Source organism: Anopheles moucheti, chromosome 2, assembly GCF_943734755.1.
Source record: "Anopheles moucheti chromosome 2, idAnoMoucSN_F20_07, whole genome shotgun sequence".
NCBI lineage: Eukaryota > Metazoa > Arthropoda > Insecta > Diptera > Culicidae > Anopheles > Anopheles moucheti.
Genome location: NC_069140.1, coordinates 28,041,776 through 28,054,675, shown reverse-complemented (window position 1 = coordinate 28,054,675; position 12,900 = coordinate 28,041,776). Strand labels below are relative to the sequence as shown.

General features: G+C 42.8%; 4 protein-coding genes across 4 annotated transcripts; 2 read left to right on the top strand and 2 right to left on the bottom strand.

The window, feature by feature from the left end:
- Positions 1–953: 953 nt before the first annotated feature.
- LOC128301750 (exocyst complex component 8) lies at positions 954–3,387 on the top strand. The gene is made up of 5 exons (XM_053038375.1): positions 954–1,095; positions 1,184–1,339; positions 1,424–1,757; positions 1,834–3,145; positions 3,208–3,387. Exons 1-5 carry the CDS (start codon positions 1,041–1,043, stop codon positions 3,385–3,387), a joined length of 2,037 nt encoding a protein of 678 aa, XP_052894335.1. The 5' UTR covers positions 954–1,040.
- Positions 3,388–3,465: 78 nt separating this feature from the next.
- On the bottom strand, positions 3,466–5,946 carry LOC128301743 (uncharacterized). Its single transcript, XM_053038362.1, has 3 exons — positions 5,849–5,946; positions 4,694–5,786; positions 3,466–4,623 (listed from the first exon to the last, which is right to left on the bottom strand). The coding sequence occupies exons 1-3, from the start codon at positions 5,873–5,875 to the stop codon at positions 3,497–3,499; spliced, it is 2,247 nt and encodes a 748-aa protein (XP_052894322.1). The 5' UTR covers positions 5,876–5,946; the 3' UTR covers positions 3,466–3,496.
- A 146-nt stretch (positions 5,947–6,092) lies between these two features.
- On the bottom strand, positions 6,093–7,942 carry LOC128297460 (N-sulphoglucosamine sulphohydrolase). The gene is made up of 2 exons (XM_053033098.1): positions 7,712–7,942; positions 6,093–7,643 (listed from the first exon to the last, which is right to left on the bottom strand). Exons 1-2 carry the CDS (start codon positions 7,794–7,796, stop codon positions 6,220–6,222), a joined length of 1,509 nt encoding a protein of 502 aa, XP_052889058.1. The 5' UTR covers positions 7,797–7,942; the 3' UTR covers positions 6,093–6,219.
- A 493-nt stretch (positions 7,943–8,435) lies between these two features.
- LOC128299887 (ras-related protein Rab-4B) lies at positions 8,436–10,812 on the top strand. Its single transcript, XM_053036021.1, has 4 exons — positions 8,436–8,652; positions 8,799–8,879; positions 9,105–9,688; positions 9,748–10,812. Exons 1-3 carry the CDS (start codon positions 8,637–8,639, stop codon positions 9,683–9,685), a joined length of 678 nt encoding a protein of 225 aa, XP_052891981.1. The 5' UTR covers positions 8,436–8,636; the 3' UTR covers positions 9,686–9,688; positions 9,748–10,812.
- The last annotated feature ends 2,088 nt before the right edge of the window (positions 10,813–12,900 follow it).

The following is a 12,900-nucleotide window of genomic DNA, read 5'->3' as shown; positions in this document are numbered from 1 at the left end:
TCATATGAGATCGTTATTCCAGTTGTATTCCGCTCAAAATTGCCTTCTATTCAACATCCGGTTATCTCTGGCGACTTGGTTCATATCTTTGTTGTCAGTTTTTGTTTGAAACTCCCTTGAGCATTGCGAGTGCTCTATATCGGGATGAGAGTGGTTTTGAGCGTAAACACTCATCAGTTTGATGAGTGCTCATTTTCCGAACCCGCTAGCTAGAACGCTCCGGAGCAACATCGTGGTTGGAGAATGCTTCTGCGCGTATGATTTTCGCGAGAAGGGAATAATAAGGCCCATTCGTTTGATGTTCGACTGTGGTATTAATACTAACCTGTGGTTGTTAAATTTGAATGCACAGTTGGTATGATCTTTTTGCAAGCGAAATTGACCCGAGCTACAAATAATTTATGATAACAATCCTGGTCGTTCGAAGACGTATTTAATAGTTTTGGTAGTATGGTGTCGAAAAAGGGATATCGATGCTTCCAGTGGGACTATCAACGTACCTTAATGAAGTCTTCCTACCCATACTTTTAAGTATTGACAGACTAAGAAGCCTTTACGGCATCTTTCTTATCGGATGTCGTTCTGATGACTTGATTAGCTCACCTTATTCTTCGCCTTATGGCCTGCTCACAGTCGGGCACGTCTTGATGACATGGTCAGGTCACCAATCCGTTTCTAGGAAAGTCAGGTTTGACCTCATCTAGCCAACGAGCATGTTGTGCTTCTCTATGGCTCGTGACGAACAGGTAACTTACGAGCACCGATATCCTTTTCATGTGCTTCAATATTGAAATCATCATTCAACTATTTACTATTTTTGTTTTACTATTTTACTATTTTCTCAAAGTATTTCTTCCCAATTTCCGTAGTCACCCTGTTGTTTGAGCGTTACGCAGTGTAACGGCGTTACTATTGGAATGCCACTCAATCTGTCATAACAAACTCTGGCACAGAAAAAATGTTCTCTGATCGCTAGCCAGCGTAGTTGTGCTTAATTTTCGTACATTTTTGGTGTAAAATCATTTGCAGACGCAATTACAATGCCTGAAGCTAGTACAGCCGTGTTTGAAAAAGATAATTTCAATGCTGAAAAGTGTAAGTATTCGTTGGAATGTCCTACCGCAAGTGGAATGTCCAACCGATGATGACACAATTTATCTGTACTGTTTTGTGTTGTTTACAGATGTGAAAAATCTAGTACAGGATTGTGTCGGTGGCCCGGAACTGCAGCAAACGAAACAGAAAATTCAAGCACTCAGTGAAACCGTTTCGTCCACGCTAAAGAAACATGTGTACGAAAATTACATGCAGTTCATTGAAACGGCGAAGGAGATCTCGCGTACGTACCGTTATCTACACATACACCCCCATAGGATTGATATCAAATAGGCCTTAAATAAATCTCTTCTTTTTATTATATTAGATCTCGAGTCGGAAATGTACCAACTGTCGCACATATTGATCGAACAGCGCAATTTACTAACCACACTGCGAGATGAATCGCTCCTGGACGACCAGAAAAACATCATCGAAGAACAAAGCCTTGATCCAAACGTGAATGAGGAACAGCAAAATCGGAAAGCAATACAACTCATTAAGGAATCGCTCATCGGTTACAAAGGAAATCTGGATGATAAGGTTTTCATCCACGAGGGTGGCCTTATTGAGCTGGATTCCAACGATTATCGGCCGATTTGTCGTATTCATCTGTTTCTATTCAACGAAGTGCTGGTACTGGCCAAAGTGCGCAATGAAAAGTACGTGTTAATATACAAGACATTTTGTTGTATACCCCTGTTAATTGAATAATGGGTCTTGTGAACTAATTTTTAGGAAGCTTGAATTTCAAACGGAGTACGAAACGAAGAAGATAGCCGTCATAAACATTAAGGACTTGGAGCGTGTGAACAAGAATGCAATCAACGTGATTACCAGCGATGGAGCGCGTATGTTCCAATGCATTAATTCCGCTGCCAAGCAAGAGTGGATCGACAAATTCGAACTGGCTATCAAATTCCATCAGCTAAAGAAACCGAAGAAAGCGCAAGCCCCACAACCACCAACAACCTTAAAGTTCGAGGCACCGCAAAAATCTACCGAGAGCGAACTGCTCACCCTTAGCCCAACCGCTTCGGAAATGGGACGCGTGATCGTGGAGAATTTAGCTCCCGAGTGGCTCGTGACGGCACCGGAAGAAATCCAAGCGGAAATAGCACAGCGACATTTCGAAGATTGCTTGGCGCTGTTGCAAAAGTGCGAAGAACATCTCACCCAAGACAGTTCATTCCACGGGGCAACCGAAATAGCAGTGAAGATAAAAGCGCTCAAAGCTTCCCTCGCTTCGGTTCTAATGCACGAGTTGTCCAACTCGCAGAGCCGCAGTTTGCAGGCAGCGCTGCGCTCTAGCCGCCGGCCACTGAAATTGCTCGTGGAGATGGAAAAGTCACGCGAAGCGTGCGGCATTTTGCTTCGCGTTTGCACAAGTGCTATTCGATCCTCGCAGAGACAGGCACGTCGCAACAACCTGGCCGTATCGGAGTTATTCTTCTGCGATGTAGCGCTTGTTGCTAGTGAGTTCCTGCGAGCTTTCAGTACGAAAGCATCCTGCACGAGTGCGCTTATCGTTTGGTGCAATATGGAGCTTCAATACTTTGCATCGCAGCTCATTAAACATTATCTCACGAAAGACACCCAGCTAGAAATGGTGGCAAAGGTGGTGGAAGGTGTGCGGGAACCTTGTCAAAAGTTGCGCGAAATCGGGCTGGATCTTTCCTACCATATGGAGGGATTGTTGCGCAGCACTCTTGGTCAACTGCTGGACGAAGCTCGATACCGGTTGGTGGATTCGATTGGCCGTACCGAGGACCCGTGGCAACCGTACAATCTGCAAACAAAAACTGGCCTTCGCGCGCTGCTAAAGGAGTTCGACGTGTTGGGGATTGACTTTCGTGCGTACGTGACTGGTGACACGTGGATTAATCTTACGCAAGCGACGGTGAACTTCTGTCGGCATCTGCTCCAAACGACGGAAAGTTGTGCATATCTAGCGAAGTACGATTCGCTGCAGCGAGATGCAGAGATGCTCATCCGTGAGCTGTTCCTTTCACAGCATTCCAATAAACCTCCCAACTCTCTGAATGCTGACGTAAGTATCAACTAGGGTTCTTTGATTGATTTTATTTTATTTAATTTTTATGCAACTTTCAGATGAACTTTGTGGCAAAAAACAAAACGTACATGACGGAAGTATTGTTGCCGATTGCGATGAAACGATTTGAACGGATTGCTGGCAAAAAGCCGGATTTGCTCATGGAGTTACACACGCAGCTGCGTACGGTGCCGCCAAAACCGAAGCCTCGTAGCGTGTATCAAACTGATGTACTCTAAATGGAAATTTTAGGCACATACGTTCTTTATTTTAGCTTAACAATCTATACCATACTAATATAATCGAGTCCATATGTGTCCCATATACGCGACGGGTTGCGTGTATTTATTAGTCATCAAAACTTATTTTCGTGCCCGCAAATGGTTTGATTCCACTTTGTGCTTGTTTCGCTGCCCAGGATGGATGGAGAGAGGCAGCGTTGTTTGGTTGTGATTTGGGGCCAACGTTACCGTAATGTTTCGAAGCTGCCTGTGCAGATCCGGTAGAGAATCTCGCTTCGGTTGTTGATTTTTCTGCCTTATTTTCATTGTCGAAAGTAATCTTTTTACCAGCAAAGGGAAGAATAGCTTTCTGTGCCTGTTTTGCTGCCCAAGAGGGATGCAAATCGGTGTTTTTCAGTGCTTTCGATGGCACCGAAGATAGTTTTATGGCACCTATTTTGTCGCGTTTCCGAGTATCATCAGTGTTAAAAGCGATCTTTTTCCCGACAAATGGTTTGATACCATTTCGCGCTTGTTTTGCTGCCCATGACGGATGAAGATCATTCTTTAGGTCTTGGATTTTTGGCAGTATTCTTGTGGTAACGCTACTTGCATTATCTCCATCATTTCCAGCTTCATCGTTAAATACCATCTTTTTACCGGTGAAAACTTTAATTCCACTTTGCGCTTGCTTGGCGGCCCATGATGGATGAAGATCGCTCGTTCGATCGAAGGATTTCTTAGAATTAGTGTTATCAACACTGTTAGTATTGTTACCGTCGAAAACTATCTTCTTCCCAGTAAAAGGTTTGATACCTTTCTGTGCTTGTTTTGCAGCCCATGATGGATGAAGATTATCATTTTTTGTTTTGAATTGGGCTGGAGCTGTCTGGGCATAAGTTGAAGAGCTTACACCACCGTCTTCATCGTCAAACACAACTTTTTTTCCTTCGAAAGGTTTGATACCTTTCTGTGCTTGTTTTGCAGCCCATGATGGATGAAGATCTTCTTTTTTTGTTTTGAATTGGACCGGAGCTGGCTGGGCATAAGTTGCAGTGCTTTCGCCACCATCTTCAGCGTCGAACACAACTTTTTTTCCTTCGAAAGGTTTGATACCTTTCTGTGCTTGTTTTGCAGCCCACGATGGATGCAAATTCTGAGTTTTTGCGGACGTCTTCTCATTAGTATTGATTTTTACTTTCGTAAAATTATTCCCTTTTTGTCGTTTCGCTTGGTTCAAATCTGTGGCAAATTCTGCAAAGAAGTAATAACAAAAATTCAATTAAAACCCAACCTTCTTCCAAGCACAATATCTTATTAGTACCTTCGGTATGATCAGTCTCTTCATACTGTTTCTCTCTTCGTTTTCTTTTGTTCATTATCTTCCAGCTTTCCTTACCATCATCACTTCCAACATCGTCATCAGCCTGTGGTTTGAGCTTTGGCGCTACCGCCACATACTGTTCGCCCGTGTTCGTAACGAAGAAGCTATCCGTTACCATCTCATATCCATCCTGCTCATCTTCTTCCTCAGGAGCTTTATAATTCAGTTCCTTCTTTTTGTTGGGACTTGTTAAGTTTTGTATAACCGATTGTTTCGGCCTGCTGATGGAAGGTTTACTTACCCGCGGAGTAACTTTCTGTTTTGCTTCACCATTACTTTTAACCTGTGATTCTTCTATGGCACGATCGCTTGTTGTTTCATCGCTAGAAGAATTCTCGTCTTCACTCACGGATATGCTCAGCTTTTCTTCCTGGTCCGATTCCTTGCCGGCATCTGATTCATCAGATTCGACCCGTTGCTTGTCAAATTCTTCCGAATTATTGTCGGACTCATAGGAATCACATACTACCGTCGTTTGGTTCTCCTCATCATCGGTTCCGTGCGATGAATCCGGTTTATCGGTTGCTGATTGTTTTGCTGCTTTGGCCTTTTCCTTTAATGATTTAATAAGTTTCCTTTGCTCTAATCGATTTTCTTTCTTTTTTTGCAGCAGTTTCTTCTTTCGTTCCTTTTGCTGTATTTTAGTTACTGATGATTTGATAGTTCCCTTTTTTTGAAGCGCATCAAGAAGCGTTGCATTTGCATTAGCACCCAACTGGCTTTCGAGGGATTTTAGATAACAATCAAGTTTCGTATCTTGCAGACATCTGGCCATGCAGCGTTGCTCCATTGGTGCTGATTCCAACGATTCGCCATTCTTTAACGGGTGATATTGTAACACTGCTTCGACAAGCACCCAAGGAGAAATCGTTTTTATATGGTTAACTATGGCCTCGGAAGTTTCTGCTTTCCGTTTGGCACCCTTATTCGAACTGTTCGACGTTGCTTTAGAGGCCCAAACTTTCTTGTCGCGTATGAGCTTACGGATGATACGGGTACGCATTCCCTTAACAAGCGAATGAAGCTTGTTTATCTGTAGCAGTACACAAACAAGAACATGAATCTCAAGAACTTTAGAGATGAAAATATTATTACCTCTTTTCTAAGGTGGCTTTTATCCATTTTTTAAGCAATCGGCACCGGGAGATTTCAACTAAAACGTGAACCCGCACATCTGTCACGTTTGTTTACAGTTTTGTGCCATGTGTATTTGACAGTTATTTGAAGCTAAAGAAACCTACACACCGATCACTTCTATTGTGCTTTGAAAGATTTGCTTAATCTAAATGTTATTTATTTCCTTAATTTATGCTAACAATGTATCATTTTATTTTGTAAAAACTTAAACGTTGTAAACATTGATCGCTCAGCAAACACAGTGGATTGGAGTGGAACATAGTGGATAAACGGACATGCAGAAGTAAGTATTAACAATAATATTACACTAATCAAAGCTTAAGCCTGAACTAATGGCCCAAGGGCAGACAGGTGGGATTATTTAGATACTCCCCGGTATTCTGCAGCACACCGTCCGGTGCGCAACGGAAAGGATCATCGGTCAATTCGAGCCACTTCTGCAAACGACCGCTCAACTCTTCGAACGTTTCCTTCATGCTGCTTTTCCCAAACATATTCCTCGATTCGGTTGGATCCATCTTTAGATCGTACAGTTCCCATTCCGGCCGCTGATAGTATGTGCGGAGTGTTTTGTACCACGGTACGGGTTGCTTCGTAAGTGTTCGATTCAATATATCTTGGAATGTTGGCGAAACGTAAAAATCCTGATCGATCGGGAAAGGCAGCTGGTAGTTAAGGTTGTGTATCAGTTTGTAACGTCTGGTGCGTATAGCTCTCATCGGGTAGGTCATCGTGATTTCGTGAAAGCTCTGACTAGCAAACACGGCATCATCCGGTTGATTCGATGGCTCATGGAACAACAGTGGTAACAAACTGCGACCGGTCAGCGTGTTTGGTTGTGGATGGGTAAGGTTAAACCATTCCAGAATAGTCGGAACAAGATCGAGATGGCTTGTCATCGAATATGTCACTTCGTTTCGGCGAGCAGCCTTGTTGGGTGATCGTATAAACATTGGTTCCGCCATTCCCGGATCGTACAGATTGGTTCTGGCTGCTGGCATCGGTGGCCCATTATCAGAGGTGTACACAACCAGCGTATTCTCCTCCAATCCTGCATCACGCAGCTCTTTGAGGACGAGTCCAACGCCCTGATCGAGCCGTGAAATGGTTGTGTACTGTGCTGCCAGATCGTACCGTGCAGGTTGTGTATCAGGTACGTAGTAGGGAAGATCGATCTCATCCCACACGTAGTAAATCGGATGCCAGTCCGGGATCAACCCCATGCCTTCTTCACCTGAGCCCCAACGTTCGCAGAAACTGCCATACTGGGGAGTTATATGACCGCATCGATGCGGATCGTGGAAGGACACCATCAGGAAGAATGATTCATTGCTGTTTGGCTTGTCCTGCTGCAAAAATTCTCTTACGAACAGTTTAATCTGCGTAATATTTCTTCCAACCTGATTGATCGGATACTGCTCTTCTGTTCGCTCATAGTCGAACCGGTATGACTCATCCGGTCCCACATGTTTCTTGCCGATCAAGCCCGTCCTTATGCCGGCCTTGCCGAGGATCGATGAGATGCTGCGAACTTTCGGTAAGGAATTGAAATTGTGCACACCGTTGTGTAGTCCGTACTGGCCATTTTGGTGCTCCGGCATGCCCGTGAGTATTGCGGCGCGAGACGGCGAACAGCTGCTTACCGAAGCATAAGCATTGTTGAAAATCAAGCTTTCCTTTGCCAGCGCGTCCAAGAAAGGTGTCTGCACGATACGGTTCCGGTACGCTCCCATCTCAAAGCCTCCATCGTCGGCTGCCAGAACGAATGAAGAATTATTACATGAAATAGACTGCAGTTATAGAATTGCACGTTTGCATTACCCAAAAGTAATAACACATTTTTGGCCTCGAATGGAACAGCAGACAATAACACTAAGCTCAACAGTAGTTCCGTGCGCCACGACATCTTTTGATCCTCATCTAAGCTATGCGCGTTTCACCTTTCACTTTTTCCGAACTGTTTTTGGCAGTTTCTTTTCCAGGTTCGTTTGCGAAGTGGTTCGTTGCGACAGTAAAATACAAAAATCATGCAGAGTTGTAAAAGTAAAAGTTAAGTAGGGATTTTCAACACAATTGAAGCATATTTTTGAATGTTTTACGTTTTAAATATGCGCTTATCTTCGCGGATAACAAATGTGTGCAATCGTTAACAATTTGTAGCATTTTTTTCACCGTGGAAACTGAATATTTTTTTGTTTACATTGTGTTTTTTTACATACGTTACAAATTGTAACGGAGCTGCATTACACCTTTGCGTGGAAACCTTGGCAATGTGCAAGTTCGAAATTAAAAGCAACGCAAAAACCTTTATTTTTAAGTTTGTGATTTCTGTACCATAAATCTTATGCACTATCATAAAATATTACAAAAGCCCTATCTTCGAAAAAAAAATTTTACATTTGGCTACGAAATCCAGGCTTGAAAACGTTGATCTGTAACGAGCCTTTTGAAATGAATGTCTCTTTCCAAATTGACCACGGATTGAAGTAGGTACTATAAACTCAACAAACCACGGAAGGGGAGGAACGTCAAATAGAATATAGAAAAAAGTAAAAATAAAGATACAGAAAATAAATGTTTCCATCGGATAGAGTTCATATTTTGCTGAATTATACTATTTGCTGCGTTGTAACAACAATAAAAGTGTATTTTGGATAGAGGTAACAGATAAACCACATTACTTTCGCGCTTTACGTGAGAAAAAGGGGCAAGTTCAAGAAGGTGACGACGGTAAAGCGCAGAAAACATGTCGGAGTCCTACGGTAAATATTACACGCACTCAAAGGGTGCCTGCATCTCCTGTGCTGGCATTAACAAAATAGTGATTCATGAATATTTAATTTTGACCCTCTTTTTTATTCTTGTTGTTTCTTGGTGTCTCTTGCTGTTCGCGATACCCGCATATTAGATTATCTTTTTAAATTTCTCATCATTGGCCGTGCGGATAGTGGCAAATCCTGCCTGCTGCATCACTTCATCGAGAACAAATGTAAGTAAACGCAAAGCAAAGCTGACCGTGGCCGGAAAGCGAGGTCAGCAAAATGCGATGAACCGAATCGCGTGAAGCGTAGATGCGTACATAGTAGTAACATCGGAAGGTTGTTCTTACACGGCCCCAAGATTACAATGTGAAAGTTCAAGCAATAACAAAGTGTTGTTATGATTTCTTTTTTGCTGTTCCTCACCGTTTTCTCGGTCGGTACTGGGCGCGCAGTTAAGGAGGACAGTTCGCACACAATCGGCGTAGAGTTTGGTTCACGGATCGTGAACGTTGGTGGAAAGTCGATTAAGCTACAGATTTGGGACACAGCCGGACAGGAACGGTTCCGATCGGTCACGCGGTCTTACTATCGTGGTGCAGCGGGTGCTCTACTGGTCTACGACACAACCTCGCGCGACAGCTTTAACGTGCTGTGGAACTGGCTGAACGATGCTCGCACATTGGCTAGCCAAAACATCTGCATTTTGCTGGTGGGAAACAAAAAGGATCTGGAGGAAGACCGCGAGGTAACGTTCCTAGAAGCGAGCAACTTTGCCCAGGAGAATGAGCTTATCTTTCTGGAGACAAGCGCCAAGACAGGTGAAAACGTGGAGGAAGCATTCTTAAAATGCTCCAAAACCATCCTGGCCAAGATCGAAACGGGTGAACTGGATCCGGAACGGATCGGTAGCGGTATTCAGTATGGAGATGCCGCAGCACGTAATGCAGCAGGCGGAACGCTTGCGAGCGGACAGCAACCGAGGAGTCGCCTGAGGCCGGACTGCGCTGGTAGCGGCAGTTGCCGATCATCGTAGAAGGTAAGACGATCAGTTTTAATGTTAGTTTTGTATCATGAACAACTTGTTTTTCTATCAAGCTAGCCTTCCTTTCTGGTGGAAAGTAATGGGTGTCGTGTACGGATTCCGCAATGGCTGTTTCTTATCTGAGCATTAGGATAAAGCGTTCCGTTGTTCAAGTTTCAATCAAAACACGCTAAAGGGGCATGCAGGTGTAAAGAAACGAATCTCAAAAACTGTGCTACGCAAAATGTTTATAAGATAGTATCTCGAGTATGGTTAAAATTGCGGGCAGACGACCTCTGATCATCCGGATTGTTCAGGAATCAGTATTGGACTATCGTTACTAAACTGTAATTGCACAGCACATTCAGACGCAAGACGTTTGAAGGAAAAAACGAAATATTGACCTGCGTCCTTTCGATCGCATTTCAGTCAATCTGTGTTACTCTTGAACTTATACATAATCTTCCCAACCTAGCACAATATCCGTAAAGGTTATTGAATTGGTTTTTGTCTTATGTAATTCTAAGTGCTTTAGTTGTTGTCAAAAGTTATGTAAACGTAAAAGGTTTGTGTTTTTTGTTTAAGTAATGTTTCATTTATTAAGGTGTAGCTACACTTTATACAAATTTAATACAGCTTCTCACTCATAGGGCACCTCACACAGGGTTATCTAAATTTCCAACAAATCATGCATCTGTTCAACGAAATGTTCATAATCCATCCGTTCTGGTAATATTTCTGGTTTTCTTATTTCTTTTAAGAGTATAGCGTTCTGAATGGTTTTTGATGTAAAGAGTATAAAGATTATATTGATGATCAGTTTATTTGTAGATGTAGGTTTAACAGATGGAGCCTTCGGTTCAGTACCGGTTGAAATGTTTAGGGAATGTGATGTTAACGACTCACGGGACAAAGTGCAGAGCTGACTAAACAACTTAAACCACTTAGAGGTAATTGTAAAAAAAAAACAAGAAAAAACCATTTAAAACCCCTAAATACAAAATGAAACTTTATTGTGCATTAGACATCTTTATACCTGAGAAGAGTGAAGAGTAAAATTGAAATCAATAAATTTCTTAAACAAGATTAGTTTATTGCTGCGTCAAACCATCTTAAGTAATCTCAATCATCTTGATGACGTGTAGTATGGTACAGTTTGATATGTTGTTTGTTAGTTTTGCTTCTAGAGTGCTGAAAAATAAGTTTTCCGAGTTTTACCATCTAGAAGAAGCACCCTCAATTTTAGATAATAATTTTTAGTTTAAATTTTAATTATTATTTACTATCATAAGTCTACAAAAACAGTTTAAAGTTTAGTAAAAATACAACAATAAAGGGATATCTCCATCATATAAGTGATAACATTCCTCTTCTCTCTGATCAGAAATATCACCAATTTTCTGCAAGAGAAGTATCCTTCGGAATCTCCTTTCATTAACAGGTACAGAATCTGTACACTTAACAAATGTGATTTCCATGTATAAGCAACATCTTTATTTTTGGAGATCGAATTTGGACGAAATAATGCATCTTATATGTTGGGAAATAAGGTAACTCTACAACATATCATAACATAACGCTCTTTAATTTTCCAGTTAGTTGTTTGGTATGGTTCTTCCGGATTTCTTATGCGTTATGCACAAATTAAATTTTCAAACATAATTATTATGAACTGAAATGTATCCGAAAACAAACTATGACATCTTGTGTTTGTATAAAACAATTACGAGAAATAATATTGCCTTACAAAATATTCCGATTCTAGGTGTAGGATAAACATTACCGTTTATTACTCTCTATTTTCACAGCATCCAGCATCTGGAAAAGAGGACTCCACCAGTCGGAGGGCTTAAAACTCAAGCGGAAAGCTCAACTTCAATACGTACGTAGCCTAAGAGTATTCACATATTTCTTAATTGTAAGAATATAGCCAGAATGTTGTTGAATGTTTGAGAGTAAAGATTTTTATCTCTCTCTTCTATGCCACTTTGATGCAGAACGCACCCATAGTGCTTACCCATAGCCGAGCCGAAACCGACCTCCAGGGGGGCAATTGCCGAAGTTGGCACGAAGCGGAAGATTGGCCGAAAATGGACCGAACAGTGGGCCGAATAGCAGGATTGATCGGTCCATCGAGCGGGTGTGAAGGTAGGGAAGGAAGGGAGAGAAAGGGGCCGGTCGAAAAATATCGCAGTTTTGCCCAGTCGATGCTCGAACGCGTGCCGGAGCGGTTGTGACTCGCACGGTCCTCGTACCTTCGTTTGTAAAAGAGTGGTTTTTTGTAATTCGACACGCGCGCTACCACCGCCTCCAAACACCAGGTTCAGATACGTGTGGGACATCCGCATCCCGGCAGGTGATCCATGTTCGATGTTTGCTAGTGCTTGGCGTGCCGTCACCACTGGATGCTGCACGGAAAGATTCGCGGGCGCGTTGGCCTTGTCAAGGTTACCCGTGATGGTTACGTCCGTTTTCGGTGCACAGGAGTAGTTGAAAATAGGGAGAAAACGAAAACAAAAGATTACAGGTGGACGTGTGGATAGTTATTGTGGTTGGAAGAAAGATTTACCACCGCTCGATCATTCGCGCAGGCAGCTCGTTGCCGTGCGTACCACGCGCTGAACCGCTGGAGGAAAGTAGAAGATTCAGTAGAATAAGCGTACCGGTTTCGAAGAAGAGATGTGAACGTGTCGCACCGAATCTAATTGATGTATGCGTATTTGATAGTGTTTTTTTTCTGTTTGTATTGACGCGTGCGGCGAGCAGCTTACCTGTGAAAGACCCTGCTAGCGCCAAGTGTACATTTTCCTAAACGTATCGTTGGTTTCGTGTTGGATATCATCACGATCGCGCTTGATCGAATGAAGCGCAGGTGTATGTGTTGCTGCTAGGGCGTTTTTATCACGTGCGTGAGTGGATTTTGGGCGTTCGGCACCCGGCCCCACTGTTGCTTGTTGCTGAGTGAAGGTGGCGACGCGGTGTGAAACTATTTCCCGGGAAGGTAAGTGCTAACTTACGATAGTTTATGAAATAATCAATTACAACTGGAGGATCTATCGTTTCCCATATTACACTATCCTTAACATAGTGAAAGCGTCACAGTATCGATGAAGTGCCAGATCGCTTTACGAAGTCGGTTGCTTCTCTGGCACCATATACAAACTCGATGTCACCGGTTGCGTTCCGTGCCGTTCAAAGTTGCCATTTCGTCTTCCGCTTTGTCTGAA